The 16,288-nt window shown below is 35.0% G+C and overlaps 1 protein-coding gene across 5 annotated transcripts in view; it reads left to right on the top strand.

Moving 5' to 3' along the window:
• Positions 1-16,288, top strand: part of LOC124368801 (protein ABHD11-like) — a 63,424-nt gene that overhangs the window by 30,140 nt on the left and 16,996 nt on the right. For 4 of the 5 annotated variants that reach the window (XM_046826183.1, XM_046826184.1, XM_046826185.1 and 1 more), the window contains exon 5: positions 15,488-15,678. In XM_046826183.1, coding sequence (XP_046682139.1) covers positions 15,488-15,678 — 191 coding nt within the window. Of the gene's footprint in view, positions 1-11,028; positions 11,320-15,487; positions 15,679-16,288 lie in introns of those variants that run through there. The other variant, XM_046826187.1, reaches the window with a different exon arrangement.

Genomic DNA, 16,288 nt, shown 5'->3' with positions numbered 1-16,288 from the left:
TACTAACATCATTTAAAACTCTAAAACTATACACATTTTTTTTCACACTTATCAGCTGGTAAAGCGGTACACGGTGACAAATAAGATAAATCAATATTCAGCAACAAACCAAGGTGATCGGAGATGTCGTCGTGCAATAAACATAAGGGCGTAACTGAAAAAATTATCGATTTTGAGATAAGACCATAACCCCACTATGTTTTTATGCGCTCTATCCAATAGACATACTGGCGTATCTGCATCTTCTACGGTTTAAAAGTTATTGTGAAAAATATTGGGGTTGTATCTAACATTATGCTTTCAATACAAGAGACATACAGACCTATCTTTACTTACAGCCATATGTCTATTTTGTTCAGCTGTTAGAAGCAGAGACATAGAGGCGTATCTGCACTTACGCCCATATGTTTCTTAACTCGAAAAACTTGTTCAGTTCACTAGAGGGCAGAGGCATACTGTGTGTATCTGTTATTTTGAATATTAATCACTTAACTTCATTAACTAAGGTCGTTTAATGTATATTTAATATATTTTTAGTGCTGTTAAACATTAACATTGAATAGCCATTCTGTGAATTTCGAGGGGATTTTTCACGTGGAGAGGTTGGCAATAACAAAAGTAGCAGCTGTCAGTCTCAGTTTTACTGTGTGAAATAATATAACCTCAATTTGCCAGTGTGTACTTATACTGTGGTGTTAAGTGTGAAGTTTAGTTAGACTGTCACATTCTGTTTTAGTTTTATTATCTTTTTTAACTGAGAAGAGGACAATACTCAGAGGTATGATCAAGTGTAAATTAACAATAAACATTTACAATTGAATATAAACAATCACTACACGAAAATGGATGGTGAAAGTGATAGAGACGTTCCTTTAGCTTCCTTTCAGGTTAGGTCTAACAACAATAATGTTAATAATGAAGATTTGGGGTTGGACTTAATGGATATTAATGACAATCTAGACTTGGATCCTGATTATTTTCCAGCATGCCATCTTGAGTCTTGTAGAAAACCAGTTTTCTCTCTTTGTGACAGCTGCAGCTATGTTTTATGTGAGGATCATTTTACTTTGGGTTCTTGCGACGATAGACATTCCTTAAACAATGCATCGTGTACAACATCTTCTAACAGCAATGACAATCAACCTAAAAATACAAATCCTAGGGTGATCAATGTGCCACTTGTGAAATTGGTGACTGCAGAGAAGAAATGTTTGCGGCATGTCCCCTATGTTTTCGATTTCTTTGTTTTAGTCATCTTGATAAGAGTCTGTGTATTGATGACCACCACCTGAAAGGGAAAGCTACAGAAAACTGCCAAAACAGTTAGGCCTAAGAAAAAAATATTAGCACATCCTACAGTTAATTTGGAACCTGAATCATTTGAAGTAGGTGGAAGCTCAAAAGAAGGTGCCACACTTATTCTTGCTCAGAATAAACTTAAAAATAGGAAAAATAAAAAGAAGATGGCAAAAGAGCAAAGGAATAGAGGCGAACAATATGTAAGTGTGACGACAAAAAAAAACTGTTTCAGCTAGAAATCGAGTTAGAGAAAGGTGTAATGGAGATGGATGTAAAAAAATTTGCACAGTGTTCAGAAGTTTCCGATGAAGAAAGGCAACAAATATTAACTGATTTCTATGGAACTGGAAGCCTCCAACTGCAGAGGGAATACATTGTAAGATATGTAAAAAAAAATGGCCACTAAGAGAAAACAACTGGAAAAGAACAGTCTCGAAGATCATATACTTTTGTCTATTTTTTGCCCAAACAAGGAAGTGAAATTCCTGTTTGTAAAAAAGTTTTTTTTATAAACACATTATGTGTTTCAGAAAAAATGGTTAGGACATCACTATCAAAGATACAAGAATCTGGGGGTTTTGGAAGGAGAAAAAGAGAGGTGTCGCTCAAAAGTTCTACAAGATCAGGACAAAATTGTTCGGGATGCAATTATCAACCACATTAACCGTTTCCCACGTGTAGAATCTCACTATTGCAGAGCATCTACTTCGAAGGAATATTTGCACCCGGACCTGAGTTTGTATAAAATGGTCGAAATGTTCAACAGGGAAAATAAAACAGAAAATATAAAGACCAGTTACTTCACCTACTCAAATATTTTCAGGGAAATGAACCTTGGGTTTCATCACCCAAAAAAGGACCAATGCGGGCTATGTAATGCCTACAAAAGTGGCGACTCTAATAAAAAAGCGGACCTTGAACAACGCTATCAAACCCATATTTCAGAAAAAAAAAAGCTGTGAGGGCCTTCAAACAACACGTTAAGGATCTTCTGGTAGATGAGTCATGTGTATGTGCTACTTTCGATTTACAGCAAATAATACTGCTGCCTATAGCTGCAGACAGTAAGCTCTTTTACCATAGAAGACTTACAAATTACAATATGACTGTATATAACATCGCCAACAAAGATTGTAGTTGTTACGTTTGGCATGAGGGCTTAGGCCGAAGAGGGTCATGTGAAATCGCGTCATGTCTGTATGACTACTTAAGTGATCTTGATAACAAGAATGTCAAAGAGGTATTTTTGTTCTCTGACGGATGCAGTGGTCAGAACAAAAACTCTGCCATTGCTACAATATTACTTAATGTTGTATGTACTTCTAAAAGTATCAGATTTATATCGCTAAAATTCTTTGAGCCGTACCATGGCCAAAATGAGGGCGATTCCGCCCATAGTGCAATAAGTTCAGCACTAAGTACTGCTGGTAATGTCACTGTACCTTCCGAACTCAAATCTATTATACGCCTGGCACGCAGGAAACATCCATATGACGTACACTGTATGGAAAATTCTGATTTCTTGGATTTCATGGCCTTAGCCAAACAACTAAGGATCCTTACCGTACGAAAAGACGACGAAGGAAGAAATATTGTGAACTGGCCTATTATGGTCGAATACATGGTATTGAAGAAAGAACCTTGTAAACTTTTTTCAAAACAAGCCATGTAGACAGTTTGTACAGTAGTTTGACAGTGCCCAGAAGTAACATCGATCCCAGTTCAAAGCCAAAAAGACTCTACAAGAAAAATGAACCAAAACTGACGAAAGATAAGTACAGTGATTTGATGGGGCTCTGCAGTGGTCCAACACCCATCATACGGGGCGAAGACAACATGCTGTTTTACAAAAACCTGCGCCATGATTAACTTAAATGAAAAAGTGGTTGTAACCAGCGTTATGAAGATGAACTTTTTTCATTACCAGGTTTTGGTAATGTGTTGGTTTTTATTTTTTTTTACATGTCAAATTGAAAATTTTTGTTTTGTAGTTAATACAATTAGTTTAACTACTTTAATTTTTGCTTAGTTTAAGTTTTATTCGTTATTTTTGTGTATTTTGTAGTTAATAAACTAAGTTAACAGCCCACATTGATTTTCACAAGGTATCAAGTTTAAAAAACTAATCTTGGGCCCACATTGAATTTCATATTGTAAAATCCTATTTTCTGTTATTTAATGATTTGTATGTAATAAATATAATTTAAAAAGCTCAAATCTAGTTTTCTTCCTTTCTCTTGTCATTTACAACAGTTTATAACTTGAAAATGAATGAGCGTAACTGATTTTTTGAATTTGTTTGTTTGAGACATACTGGCGTATCTGCTTTAAATGCTATTTTAAATGGATGGAAAAAATAAAAAAGAAAAAATAACTAGCGTACTTTGATGTCCATATTCTAAGGTATTATGTGCAAAACTTTGGTTGACTTAGGCCGCTTATATCTAGATTTAAAACTTCAAACATAGGTATAAGTTTCTTAAAACTGCTCTCCTGAAAAGTTGTTATTTTGCAGTTACGCCCATATGTTTATTGCACGACGATGTGAGGTTGAACAGTTTTACATGTATATGAAGAAGGGTGGAGATTGGAAATGAAATTATTCAGACAAGACTCCAGCCTGGTGGGAGACAGATTAAGACAAAAACAATCATAAGATTTTAGTGCATTAAGAAACTTAACTGTATTTAAGGTACTCCTATTGGGGTCAATATTTATGTCCCCAGCGATAACGACCTTATATTTAAAGAACTTAGGACTATTGCAGACAAATTCAAGAAGTTGAGACAATCTATCAGTAAAAGTTACAATACAAGAGTCAGGTGTGCGATAAACAGATAAAATCAACAAATTAATAACACTAAAAGAGATCATAACCGCTTCAAATTGTTTCTCTTCACAGAACGAATCAATATTTACAACAGAAAAAGAATATTTAAATGAACTTCTTACAAAAATTGCAGCTCCGCCATATGGAGTAGATCTACAGAAGCTAGCCGCAAGTAGATAGTCCATAGGTGTATAAAGTTGTATTTCGTCTTCTATGCACCAGTGTTCATTGACACAAAGAACGTCACAAAGTATGCGACTGTTAAAAACTTCAAGTAAATTCACCTTGTTCTTTATACATTGCATGTTAATATGCGCAAGCACAGTCTCAGAACGTGATTCAACCACCTGAGTAGCGGCACTCAGGCTAGGCCTATGACAATTAACTAGGCCGACTGAGGATTGGGTGACTATAACCCCGGGTTCGTTAACTGTCCTGATTCTAAAATTACGCAGATTCGCAGATTACGCAGATAATGATCCTGATTTTATTACTGATGGACTTCTTGGAAATGCAAGTAATTCGTTGACAATTTTTTTTACTCAAATAACAAATATAAGCACAATAGTAATAAAAACTTTTAAATATGTTTAGCTATAGTGACAGTAATAACAATGTTGAATACAGCAAATAATAATGAGAAATATATTTATATTATAGACTAACATGTTGATGTTTTTTGTCAACTTTTTATTTTTACAAAAAACATTGTTTTTTAAATTTTAAAACAAGACTTTGTTTAAAAATATTTATGCATCAGCATTTGTGTAGAAAGAGGAGGAACTCTGCTTAAAAAAATGTAAGTCTCTTAGTTTTACTATAATTGGTTAAAAAATTATATATTTTTTTTTTAACGGGCGACAGTGTAAGAAAGTTGTAAAAAATAGGAAACGGCAGTGAAAGTGTTAGGGAGAGAACCCTATTTGAAACCTTACAGCCAGGTGATGAATTCGATATCAGCATTGGATAGAACTCTTGGATTTTGTTAAAGAAGCATCAGTATGCAGGAACTTGGGTTGTGCAGTAAGGTTAGGTTGACAGAAATATATATATAGAAATATCTTATTGTCATCAAAATACAAATATTGTCACAAAGTCAAAATCATAACCACAAGCCAGATCACAACACTAGCCTAAGGAAACTCGCAAACATTTCACATCTATTTCAAGCTTATAAAAGGTCAGAGAACTAAAATCATACAAATTTAACAATCATATCAAAACACTGAATAGACCATTTTTTAATCTTGCATTGAAATCATACAAATTTATTATTGTATTAAAACACAGAATGAACAATGGATGACAAAATTACTGGCGACAGAAAATGCGGGAATTTTTGTTGTTTTTGACTTACCCAAAACGGAGTCAGGATAGCCGAAAGGGTTGTCCAAGGTATCCCGGAAGCTTCGTTGGCCGGAATGGATGACGTCATGTCCGTGCCGAGTCTGCTCGTCATCCGCACCGGGTGCCGGTCCCCGTGTTGTATGTGCTCGCAGCGCACTAGGTTTCGGCACAAACACTCACGAATTACATGAATATAGTACATATCAGTTTGAAAAATATTCAACATCAAAAACAGTTAACACTCCCCCCTCCCCGAGTAAAAATTAGAAAAAACTATACACATCCCCACCCACCGCCAAAGACTAAAAACTACTTATTTGTCCTCGTGATACTTATCAAAGCAACTAAGTTCACACACACCTGGTTCGTCAGGGCACAGTACACTATAGAACACTGTTTCCTTACGCTTGCCTTCTTGGTAGCAAACGCGGCACCTCCAGGTAACTGACTTGCCGTTTCCTTTGCGCTTCGTTAGTTTGGAGAGACGATACATACTGTTGCGCGTCGGTGTGATGAGCAGTGGGGCTTCTTTTGGAGGGAGCAGGTCTTCAAGAACACGAACTCGGAAGTCATACAGGGACAGTCTATCTGAGTTGTACATGTTGTACAGGTAAAAATAATTTACTACAACCTGGAGAAAGTGCACAAACATTTTCTTGTGCCATCGCAGGGTCTTGCGCTCATAGGGGTAATAAGATACCATTTGGTCCAAGTGGTCAGTCCCCTTCATGTGAGAGTTGTAGTACATGATTGGTTTTGGCAGCGTTCGTTTTTGGTTTCTCCTGTTGGTGGCTTGGACAATCTCATTGTCATATTGTGTGGAGATGTAGGTCACCGTCCGCTTATCCCTCCATTTTCCAATCATGACACTTTGGGCATAATTCGCTATTGTTTCACCTTTGCCCAATGCCTTTGCCTTCACTGCTGGAGGGGAGGTGTATGGAGTCTGTCGATGCGTAAGGTGCCGGTAGTGTAGGTTGAGTGACTTAGAAGTTTGGATGATAAGACAAAACTATTATAAAAATTATCCATGAACAGGGAATGGCCTTTCCCCAGGAAGTCACTCATCAGCTTCATGACGACTTTGACGGTATGACCTTTGCCACTACAAGAGTCATGGCTCCCCATGTGTAAACATGGAAGCGCAGCATGAGTCCCTCGGGTCCATTCAGGGAATAAATTTTGATTCCATATTTGTGGCCTTTACGTACTGGCGGAAGACCAGTCTGCCACGCCACACTACCATCTTTTCGTTGATTGTGAGTTCACGGTCGGGATAATAGTTCTGTCGCATCCCGATTGTAAAGTATTGTTGAAATAATCAACAATACTTTGAATTTTAAAAAACCGGTTGTTAGCAGGTTCGGGGTGATCAGGGGTATCAACTCTTGAATAATGCAGACACCTCAAAATGCCAAGAAATCGATCTCAAGACATGTACTCCTTAAACATAGGAAAGTTCAACAACCAATGAGTTTTCCAATAGTCGTTCAATCGATTCAGTCTGACGTTCAGATTCAGAAATTCTTTATTCGTAAAACAAATGCACAGATTGTACAATGAATAGAGTCACATCAAGAAAATTATAGTTAATAAAAAATTATCTAACATCAACTTATGAAATATTAACTAACATAAGCATTAGTACTAGGATTACTATTATAATTTTTAAGTGTATTTCATGTACAGGTGCTGGAATAAACATTCATTCATTACAAGTTATGGTAATAAATAGTTATCTTATACATATACACAGACACATACATACATAAATACATATACACAGACACATAGGCTACATACGTAAATACATATAGACATGTTGGAGCTAAACCAGTCAATTAGCCCTTTCAAAACATTCTTGGAATGAATATATAGGTTTATTTAGTAGATATTCTTTAAGTTCAGTTTTGAAATTATTAGTGTTGTAGTTAGTTTTCAACTCAATCGGTAAATGATTTAGAAACTTTTTCCCCATGTATGAGGTTTTCTTCTTATAAAATTCCAAGTGATGAGAATCATTAGATATATTGAACCGTGTATTATATTGATGTTTTCTTTCTGTTAAGACAAGATTGCAGAGATGTACAACGTAATAGTTTCAAATATGTAAAGATTGTAGACAGTAAATATTTGGAGTTCCCTAAAAATATGCTTAACTGAATCTCTTCTCTTTAATCTCTTTATAATTCTAATAGCGTGCTTTTGTTTAACTAGAATTTTGTATAAATTATGTGATGTGGTAGCTCTATACCATAGCTATACCATAAGCAATGTGGGAATTTATGAGAGCATAATAAACTGATTTTAGAGATTCTACACTGCAAACCTTAGCCAATCTTCTCAGTGCATATAGACCACTGGAAATTTTATTTAAAACATAGTCCACATGTTCATTCCAACTTAAGTTTTTATCTATAATCAATCCTAAAAATTTTGTGTTGTAAGCATTTAGCAATTGTTCTTCCTCAATGAAAATGTTGGGTTGAACCCTGTTTAGAGCTTGTTTTGTGGAAAAAGAGATAAAATTTTATTTGTTTGAGTTTAATAAAAGGGTTTTACTTACAAGAAGTATTTTATCATTGAGAGACCTATAAAAGCGGACATCTCAACACTTTTTCCTGAGATAACCACATTTGTGTCATCAGCATATAAACAGACAGCAGAGCTTTCTCCAACCAATAAAGGTAACTGATTATATAACAAAGAAAAAGAAGTGGACCTAATATTGATCCTTGTGGGACTCCATGCTTTACTGTTCTTAGTTTTGAATTGAGTTTGTTTTTAAAACAATAACGAGTACTGTTTGAAGCATGCTCTATTTCAACGTATTGCATCCTATTTTGAAGGTAAGAACTAAACCACGCAAGTTCCTTTCCCATAACACCCAACATTTTAAGAGTACTTATTAATTTACAACGTGACACACTGTCAAATGCTCTGGTCAAGTCCAGAAATACTCCAATCACGTGTTCTCCCTTATCCACTGAATTGATTATTGAATCAATAAACTCGATACCTGCGGTAATTAGATCGTAGATCGTCCAGATCGAAAATCGTGGTGTTGACTGTTTAAGAAATTGTTAGATTCCAGATAATTTAAGAATTGGTTATAAACAACTTTTTCATATATTTTTGATAAAACTGGGAGGAGAGACACTGGCCTATAACAGGCAGGATCATTTGGATTTCCCTTTTTAAAAATAGGAATTACTTTAGCTATTTTGAGCTTATCTGGAAAAATTCCTGATATCAAAGAAGAATTAACCAAATATATTAAGGGTTTTAATATTAGTGGACAAGACTGCTTTAGAACAATAATTGAAATTTCATCAAATCCTGACGAATATTTGTTTTCAAATTATAAAATTATGCTTTTTATGTCAACTTCATTTACTGGTTTAAATTTAAAAAGTAGTTGAAATTTGGTTTGAGTGCTGAAATTCAATATTGCTTTAATGGTTGGTGGAGGAAATGCTCAGAAGTATTAAGCTATCAACTGCTTCAACAAAAAAAATATTAAAAATATTAGCAACCAAGGTTGGGTCTGTCAATATTTTACCGTCCACTGCAAGTGACATGTTTGATATTGAAAGCTTCTGTTTACCGACTTCATAATTAATTAAATTCCAAGTTGTAATATATGCGGGTCGATCTGTACACTATATGGGTCGGGATAAATAATAAGATGTTACATTTTAGAGTACCATTGCTCTAAGACCGCTCATAAAGGAACGGACAGGACACGGAGGTTACATGACGGTGTCTGGTGGTGGACTGCTGGCTAGCCAGCTTGGACCGTTGGTTGTAGGGTAGTGGCGTGACGTAACGTCACAGGAGAGCAGTCTATGAGCATTCTTTATTCGTATCCGACCACATCGTATGATACATCGCCTGACAATACATACTGCCAACATAACTGGTGCAGACATTAAATATTGCTATGGGTACATTACCAACTTAGTATTTATCACACTAAACACACTACACAAGTAGTTTTAACTTTATTATGCGCTTTAGAAATTTTACTATCATAGCAACTCTTCTTTTGCAAGGTAATGGACTGGTTCAACTCTTTTTTCATATTTTTAATGGTTGATTTAATATTATTATTTTTAGTAATTCTGAATTCATGCTCTAATTTAACTATTTCTTTTCTCCTACATTTCAGCTCTTCAGATGCCCACTTATTAATTTCCATTAATTGCTTAGAGGTAAATACTTTAGGAAAGTTTACATCAAAGTAGTAACAAAACAAATTGCTAAAAACATCATATTTACGAATTACAGATGCCTGGAAAACTTCACACCAGTTTAACTGAGACAATTGTCTTAAAAACACATTATAATTATTAGCTGTGAATTTTCTAGTTAATTTTCTTAAAACAAAATTCTTTTGATTTGTTATTCCAAAAATTTCCAGCAACTGTGCATCAAGATCAGACAATTGAGTTATAATTCCATATGTATTTAAATACTCTTTTTTCATATTAGTTATGAAGTTATCTATTGCTGTTTGTGACTTATTTGAAGTTCTTGTTGGAAAATCTACAGTGTAAATATCATATTATGCACCCTAAGAATATTAACAAACTGTTTATATATGGAAAAAAAAATGAAAAATGACTTTATTTACAGAGGCGAAGTTAGGACTTAAAAGTCCTCTCTACCACTTAACCTCCAAACGAAACAAACAAATTAAAATATAATCATACCTATTACAACATTGTAACTGACACGTAAACTAAATCACTTTAATAGTTAATTACATATTGGATTTAACATAATAATGTATATATACCAATTATAAATAAAATAGACCATTGGAACTATCCACATTTATATTTAGATCACCAGTTATAATTACATTTTCATACTTGTTATTTAAAATCTCCAATAATAACTCAAACTTAACGAAAAAGGAGTCCTCATAACAATGTTTAGGGCTCCTGTAAACACAACCAAGTGTGAATGAATAATTATCTATTCTAATCTCCGAAACACAACATTCAAATTCTTTTTCAATTAATAATGACTGGAATGCCGGTAAAGTTACACGTTTTGAAGTCAAATTTCTGTGTACCAGAATGACAACACCACCTCCAGTGCTTAAGCATCTTGCAAAATGAGAGGATTTAAAGTAGTTTGGTATATTTAAAAGAATTAATTCAGCATCTGACATATTATGTTCAGTAAGTGCTATGATATCAGGTTTAATTTCATCTAAATTGCACTGAAGTATATCTAGACGTGATGGAAGGTGCTGAATGTTCTGATGCAATATTGTTAGTTTAGAATTTTGTAATCGAAACTCATTGTTACTGTTTTTTTACTACAAGACTCTTTGGTAACAAGGTTAATATTTCTATTTGCTTTAATTGATAATGATCTCTTATAATTGTTGAATGCAATCATCTTTGAAGATTTGCCTGTATTTCTTTCATTAAAAAAGATTTATCTAAAACTATTTCTGGTGAACCCCATTCCAAAAAAAGGACTACTTAAAGGTGACTCATTTTTGGCTGGTGTCTGATCTAATTTCTTATTTACAGAACTTAGACTATCCGTAATGTCAGCACATATATGAGACACTGAAGAAAGAAGTGGCACTTCATTAAATGCCTTTGATTTCACACACTGCACTTCATCCAGGTTTCTGTACAGCTGCAAGGGTGATGGCATAGGAGTTGTCAGAAGAAGGTCATCAGCAGAGATCATCTTAACATCAGCCCGGACTCCAGTTGTTGTAGCCATATCCAGAGCATCAGACAGTGGGTCTGTATCATTTCTCTCTCCCTGCTGGTAGGTGTTAGAAAGAGAGTCTCTCAATTTCTTCACAAAGTTAGAATAAGACAGGCCACCTCTTAACCTCCGAGAGGCATGTTCATCATACGTTATGATGTCAACTGAGGCCCCTGATATTTTATAAAACTCAATAATCTTGATGACAAAGTGTTCAGGTGGAGTTTCATCCCTCACACAACCCATGGGTGAACAAATGAGTTTTTTTAAACCCCTCTTCTTAAATTCTTGTATCAACTCTCTGAAAGCTAAATTGTAGTCATCTAGTTTGGGTTTGTAGAAATATTTTTATTTTGTAATCAAACCAAAAATGTTTGTACCCTTTGCAGTTTTTTGACAGGTCAGATGGCTGTTAATACAATCATTGACTGAGGACCTTCCAAATTTCTCTTTAAACATTCTTGCAATTCCAGCACTCATATTTCTCTCATCATTTAAATCTGCTGAGATATAATGAGAGAAACCCACACTTTCATCACATTGATACTCCTGAAACACTTTGTTAATATTCTCTTCAACGATCTTGATTGGTAAATCCAGCTCATCAGCCAAAGACATATCCGACAGTGTCAAAGTTACAGGAAGACCTGTCATTGTATTCTTGAACAGGTCTTGTATTCTTGATTGTACTCTTCTATGTTGCCAGTCAACAGTAGAAGGCCTTAGAATGTTCTTAGTTCGGTCATCACTAAGTCCTTCCATTTGGTTATGCGAGATGCGGGAGTAGTGGTGGGGCCACATAATAGTTCCAGGGCATACAGGTTGGTTTGTCTAATGACATTCTCTAAAAAAACACGGTGTCAAGAAGGAAATTGAACCAGTCAATTGGTTTATTGTCACCTGAAATGGGAACGAGCAAGCCAGGTTGACCAGTGAACGGCAGGTCACGTAAACCACCCATGTCGCTGGCCGTGCCGGCCCACTGGGGGTGGGGGACACCGCCTTCACCGTCCCTAGAACTGTTCGAACTCGACTCATTGTCTTCATCAGATGAAAAATTATCGTCAATAACATTATCGTCTTCCTCCATTATGAGCACATACACTTACACAGTCAACAGACACTATAATCCACTCACACAATATCGCAAAGCATACACAACAAACAAAAATGGCGAACCGGTGACGAATTGCACCAACTGACTCACCGAAACAGGCACACCTCGCTATGAGTGTTACAGCCTTCCCAGGCAACTGCTGAGCTCACACTGAGGCAATATGAAAGCAGCTGCCGTATGCCGAGCTCACCCGTCCACCGTCCGGCGCGCCACGTTCGCATGACGAGCGTGCTCGTCACCCGCAGTGAATGTGTTAATGAGATTTCACAGCCTTTATGTATGCAAAGTAATTATTTTTTAAATTAGCATATCTAAAACTGTAAACTCGTAAGTTCAAGCATATAACACATTTATAGAAAGAATTATCGAGGAACGAATAAAAAATCTTTTTTTATAAAGTAATTTGCCATCATACTTATTGATAAGATGTTTAAAATGATTATAAATCTTGACATTTAATATAGTATTTATTAACCTGCAATAGTTCATTGTTATGTTAATTCCCTTGTGTACTAAGAGTGAATATTGTGCGCAAATTGCAAAATGTTATCATTTTGAACGTTGTTTGAAAAGACTACTGATCTATTTTCACTATCAACATTTTAAATTGATAATGCTATAATAAAAAAACAAAATGTTATCCAAAAATCCCTGTTTTCTACTTTTATTTTCTTTATAATTACTTTTTTATATGATAAAATTGCTCAAAAATAGATCAGTGTGGTCCAGTGTACCTATTGAATTTACAGTTAAAATTACAGCTTGATATCCTTAGTACTTTTTGAGAAATAGGTACTTTTGTTTGTAAAAATGAGATTTGTGGGAAATTACAAAAAAAACCGTTTTACTTGTATAAAAATGAGGATAAAACACCTCTTATACTTTTAAACTCCTCCTGGAACATATTGGTTATCATCCTCTACTGTCTCCCCAAGGAGCTGTCTCCTTTATTTTACTCAGCTCTCTTTGGTCATTGCTTCAGCTTCCCGTTTAGCTTAGCATAGGCGGACGCCATCGAACTTTTGTTGGGCAGTAATCGTGTTCTTACCCAGGTCACTCACTCCAAGTTCTTGTAGCACTCTTAGTAAGATTTGAAATTCTGGATCACTCCATGATCCATAGGCTGTAGCAAGGACATCACATTTGGATGCAAGTAGGCTACTGTGATGTTACCTGCTACTAATTCGGCCGTGTCTGAATGTACCCTACATTTGTCTAAAATCAGAGTGGCTTTACTGTCTTCAGGCATTTTTAGTTTCTGTAAGTTTTTTTAATAAAGTCTTTCAAGAAACAGTTTTTAAACAACTTTAGATTCATCCACACACTTGATTGCATAACACAGCATAACTTACAGGCAATTTTTTAACGTCTGTTAAGGCCCCAGGACTGTTTGATTTTCCAATCACAAAAGGTTACAGTTTGTGATCACCAGTTACAAATTAGAATTGGAGCACAAAAATACTGTTCAATCTTTGTTCTTAAAACCACGAACCCATTCTTCATCCCCACCGGCAAGGGCTGAATTTGGTAGGCAGCCCAAAAAAAGGCCGGTCTCATTGACCGCATTACGATCTTTAATAGTATTGTGATTGAAGGCATAGTAGATTTGACAAGCAGTTAGTTCATTTTCAAACACAATAGACTTGAATTTGACATTAACCGCATTACAGTCATTAATAATATTGCGATTGAAGGCATTGTAAATTTGACAAGCAGTTAGTTCATTTTCAAACATGATAGACTTGAATTTGACATTAACCGCATTACAGTCATTAATAATATTGCGATTGAAGGCATTGTAAATTTTACAAGCAGTTAGTTCATTTTCAAACATGATAGACTTGAATTTGACATTAACCGCATTACAGTCATTAATAATATTGCGATTGAAGGCATTGTAAATTTGACAAGCAGTTAGTTCATTTTCAAACACGATAGACTTGAATTTGACATTAACCGCATTACAGTCAATAATAATATTGCGATTGAAGGCATTGTAAATTTGACAAGCAGTTAGTTCATTTTCAAACACGATATACTTGAATTTCATTTTGAACTGTTCACTTTCGTTATTGCAGATTTTATCTCACCAAGAATATCTAATTTTCTGATACCATATCGAATCTTCAGAGAATTTTATACCATTATGAATGTTTAAGTGCTGTTAAAATTGCTTAGTCTTTTCAACAATCATGGAACCAGTTATATGTTTACTCTCTGCTGGTTTTGCCGAAAACCAAGTGTACAAAACCAAATAAAGTTGGTTTAATATACGTGTTTTTAACATTTGCCTTTCCATCATAATTTCAATATTTTCTGATATTTCAGTTTTAAACTGTTTAAACTTTTCTTTATTTTTTTAAATGTTGTATTGTAGACGTTCCTACTTACACCATTTCATGCTTCTTGACTATGTGAAGGTTTTAAGTCAAAGTAAGAGTCACATGTTTTCTTTTTGATGAGACATTAACTTTAGGACCCAGGTCACCAGCTAATCACAATCCAATCACTCACAAGCTTTATAGGTCACTATAATTGTACTTCAAAAGTTTATTACATAGTTATTAGTATACACTAAAACTAAATAGCAGACTGAGGGACGACAACTACAATAACAAGATGACACAACGGCAGCTGGTTACTTACTCAGACTGACAGCTGATGGTCACGGCCATCCATGTGACTCTAGTCTAATCGACATCACCCACAGTCGGCCTCTAGCCTCTTCTCCACACCCGCCTAAACACTGTGTCCACCACAAACGGAAAAAAAACATTGTTGTGTATTAAATGAGTGATATTTACCATTGTTTAGGAAAATGATAATTTTTCAAAAGGCGGATTACCAATCGTGCCGAACTATAGGATGCCAAATTAATTAAATTTTACTGTACTGTGAGCGGTACATAATTGTATGCAGAGAGATATATTTCCCCCAACAAAACAATACAATAGGCTTGTTTTAATTGCGATAATAATCGTAACACTGAGGTAAGAAGCGGCTCAGTAATAACATCCTGTTATATGTATTAAAACTCTTCTATTGTTAAAATGCCTAATTCATTTAGTATATTGTTATATTTTTGCTATATTGTTATATTAGTAATTGCTTTCTATGTATGATTATTATCAATATATTTGTTAATTTTTCAGGAATCGATGCTGGTCAATTTCATATTGACTAACCTGGCTGATAATAAGCCAATTTCAAATTGGCGATGGAAGTTCAATATTCAAGCGATAGAAGAACATTTTCAAACTGAAATCTGCCGATTCCCCATCTTGCACACTGATGTGCAGACTCGCACACTATTTATTAGTGGTATGAACTCAGACTATGTCAGGTAAACATTTTTTTTCTTCATACGGATTTCAGTTGGATTGAAACTAAGTTGGTCAGTGTAATGTTAAAAAAACTTGCATTTTCAATGTTTAAGATTAATAACAGGTTAGGCTTTAATGTTTAACTGAACTGCGTAATATGTATTTATACTATATAATCTTTTATTAACTTTATCACATTGTTATAATTTATAAATTGAATGATAGTATTCTATACAATGTGTTCAAATTGACTAAGATTTGATTATGAGCTAAGAGTTATGATATGGTGTAATCGAGTAACCTCCCACTCTCTATTAATAACTTAAAGAGGCAACACAAGTTAGCTGCTGGCCATGCAACTGAGACTTCGTTTTTAACATGGGAGTAAAGCTTAATACTGTTATAGATAGAAACTGAGGTTCATAATATTTACCGGGTGGATCCGACAGGACCGATCCGCCAGGTACGAAAGCTGCATTTAACTCTGAAAATTAAGTCATCCGATAGCACCGAAAATAAACCGCCAGGATAGAAAAAAAGGACTTGCCGTCAGCTCCGGATTCTAAAGCAAGCATACCTATAACCCCGAACACTTATGCATACATTCCGCCAGCTCCAAAATAAGATATT

Source organism: Homalodisca vitripennis, chromosome X (genome assembly GCF_021130785.1).
Source record: "Homalodisca vitripennis isolate AUS2020 chromosome X, UT_GWSS_2.1, whole genome shotgun sequence".
NCBI classification, from domain to species: Eukaryota; Metazoa; Arthropoda; class Insecta; order Hemiptera; family Cicadellidae; genus Homalodisca; species Homalodisca vitripennis.
Note: the sequence above shows the minus strand (reverse complement) of the source record. Positions and strands in the feature narration are given on the sequence as shown.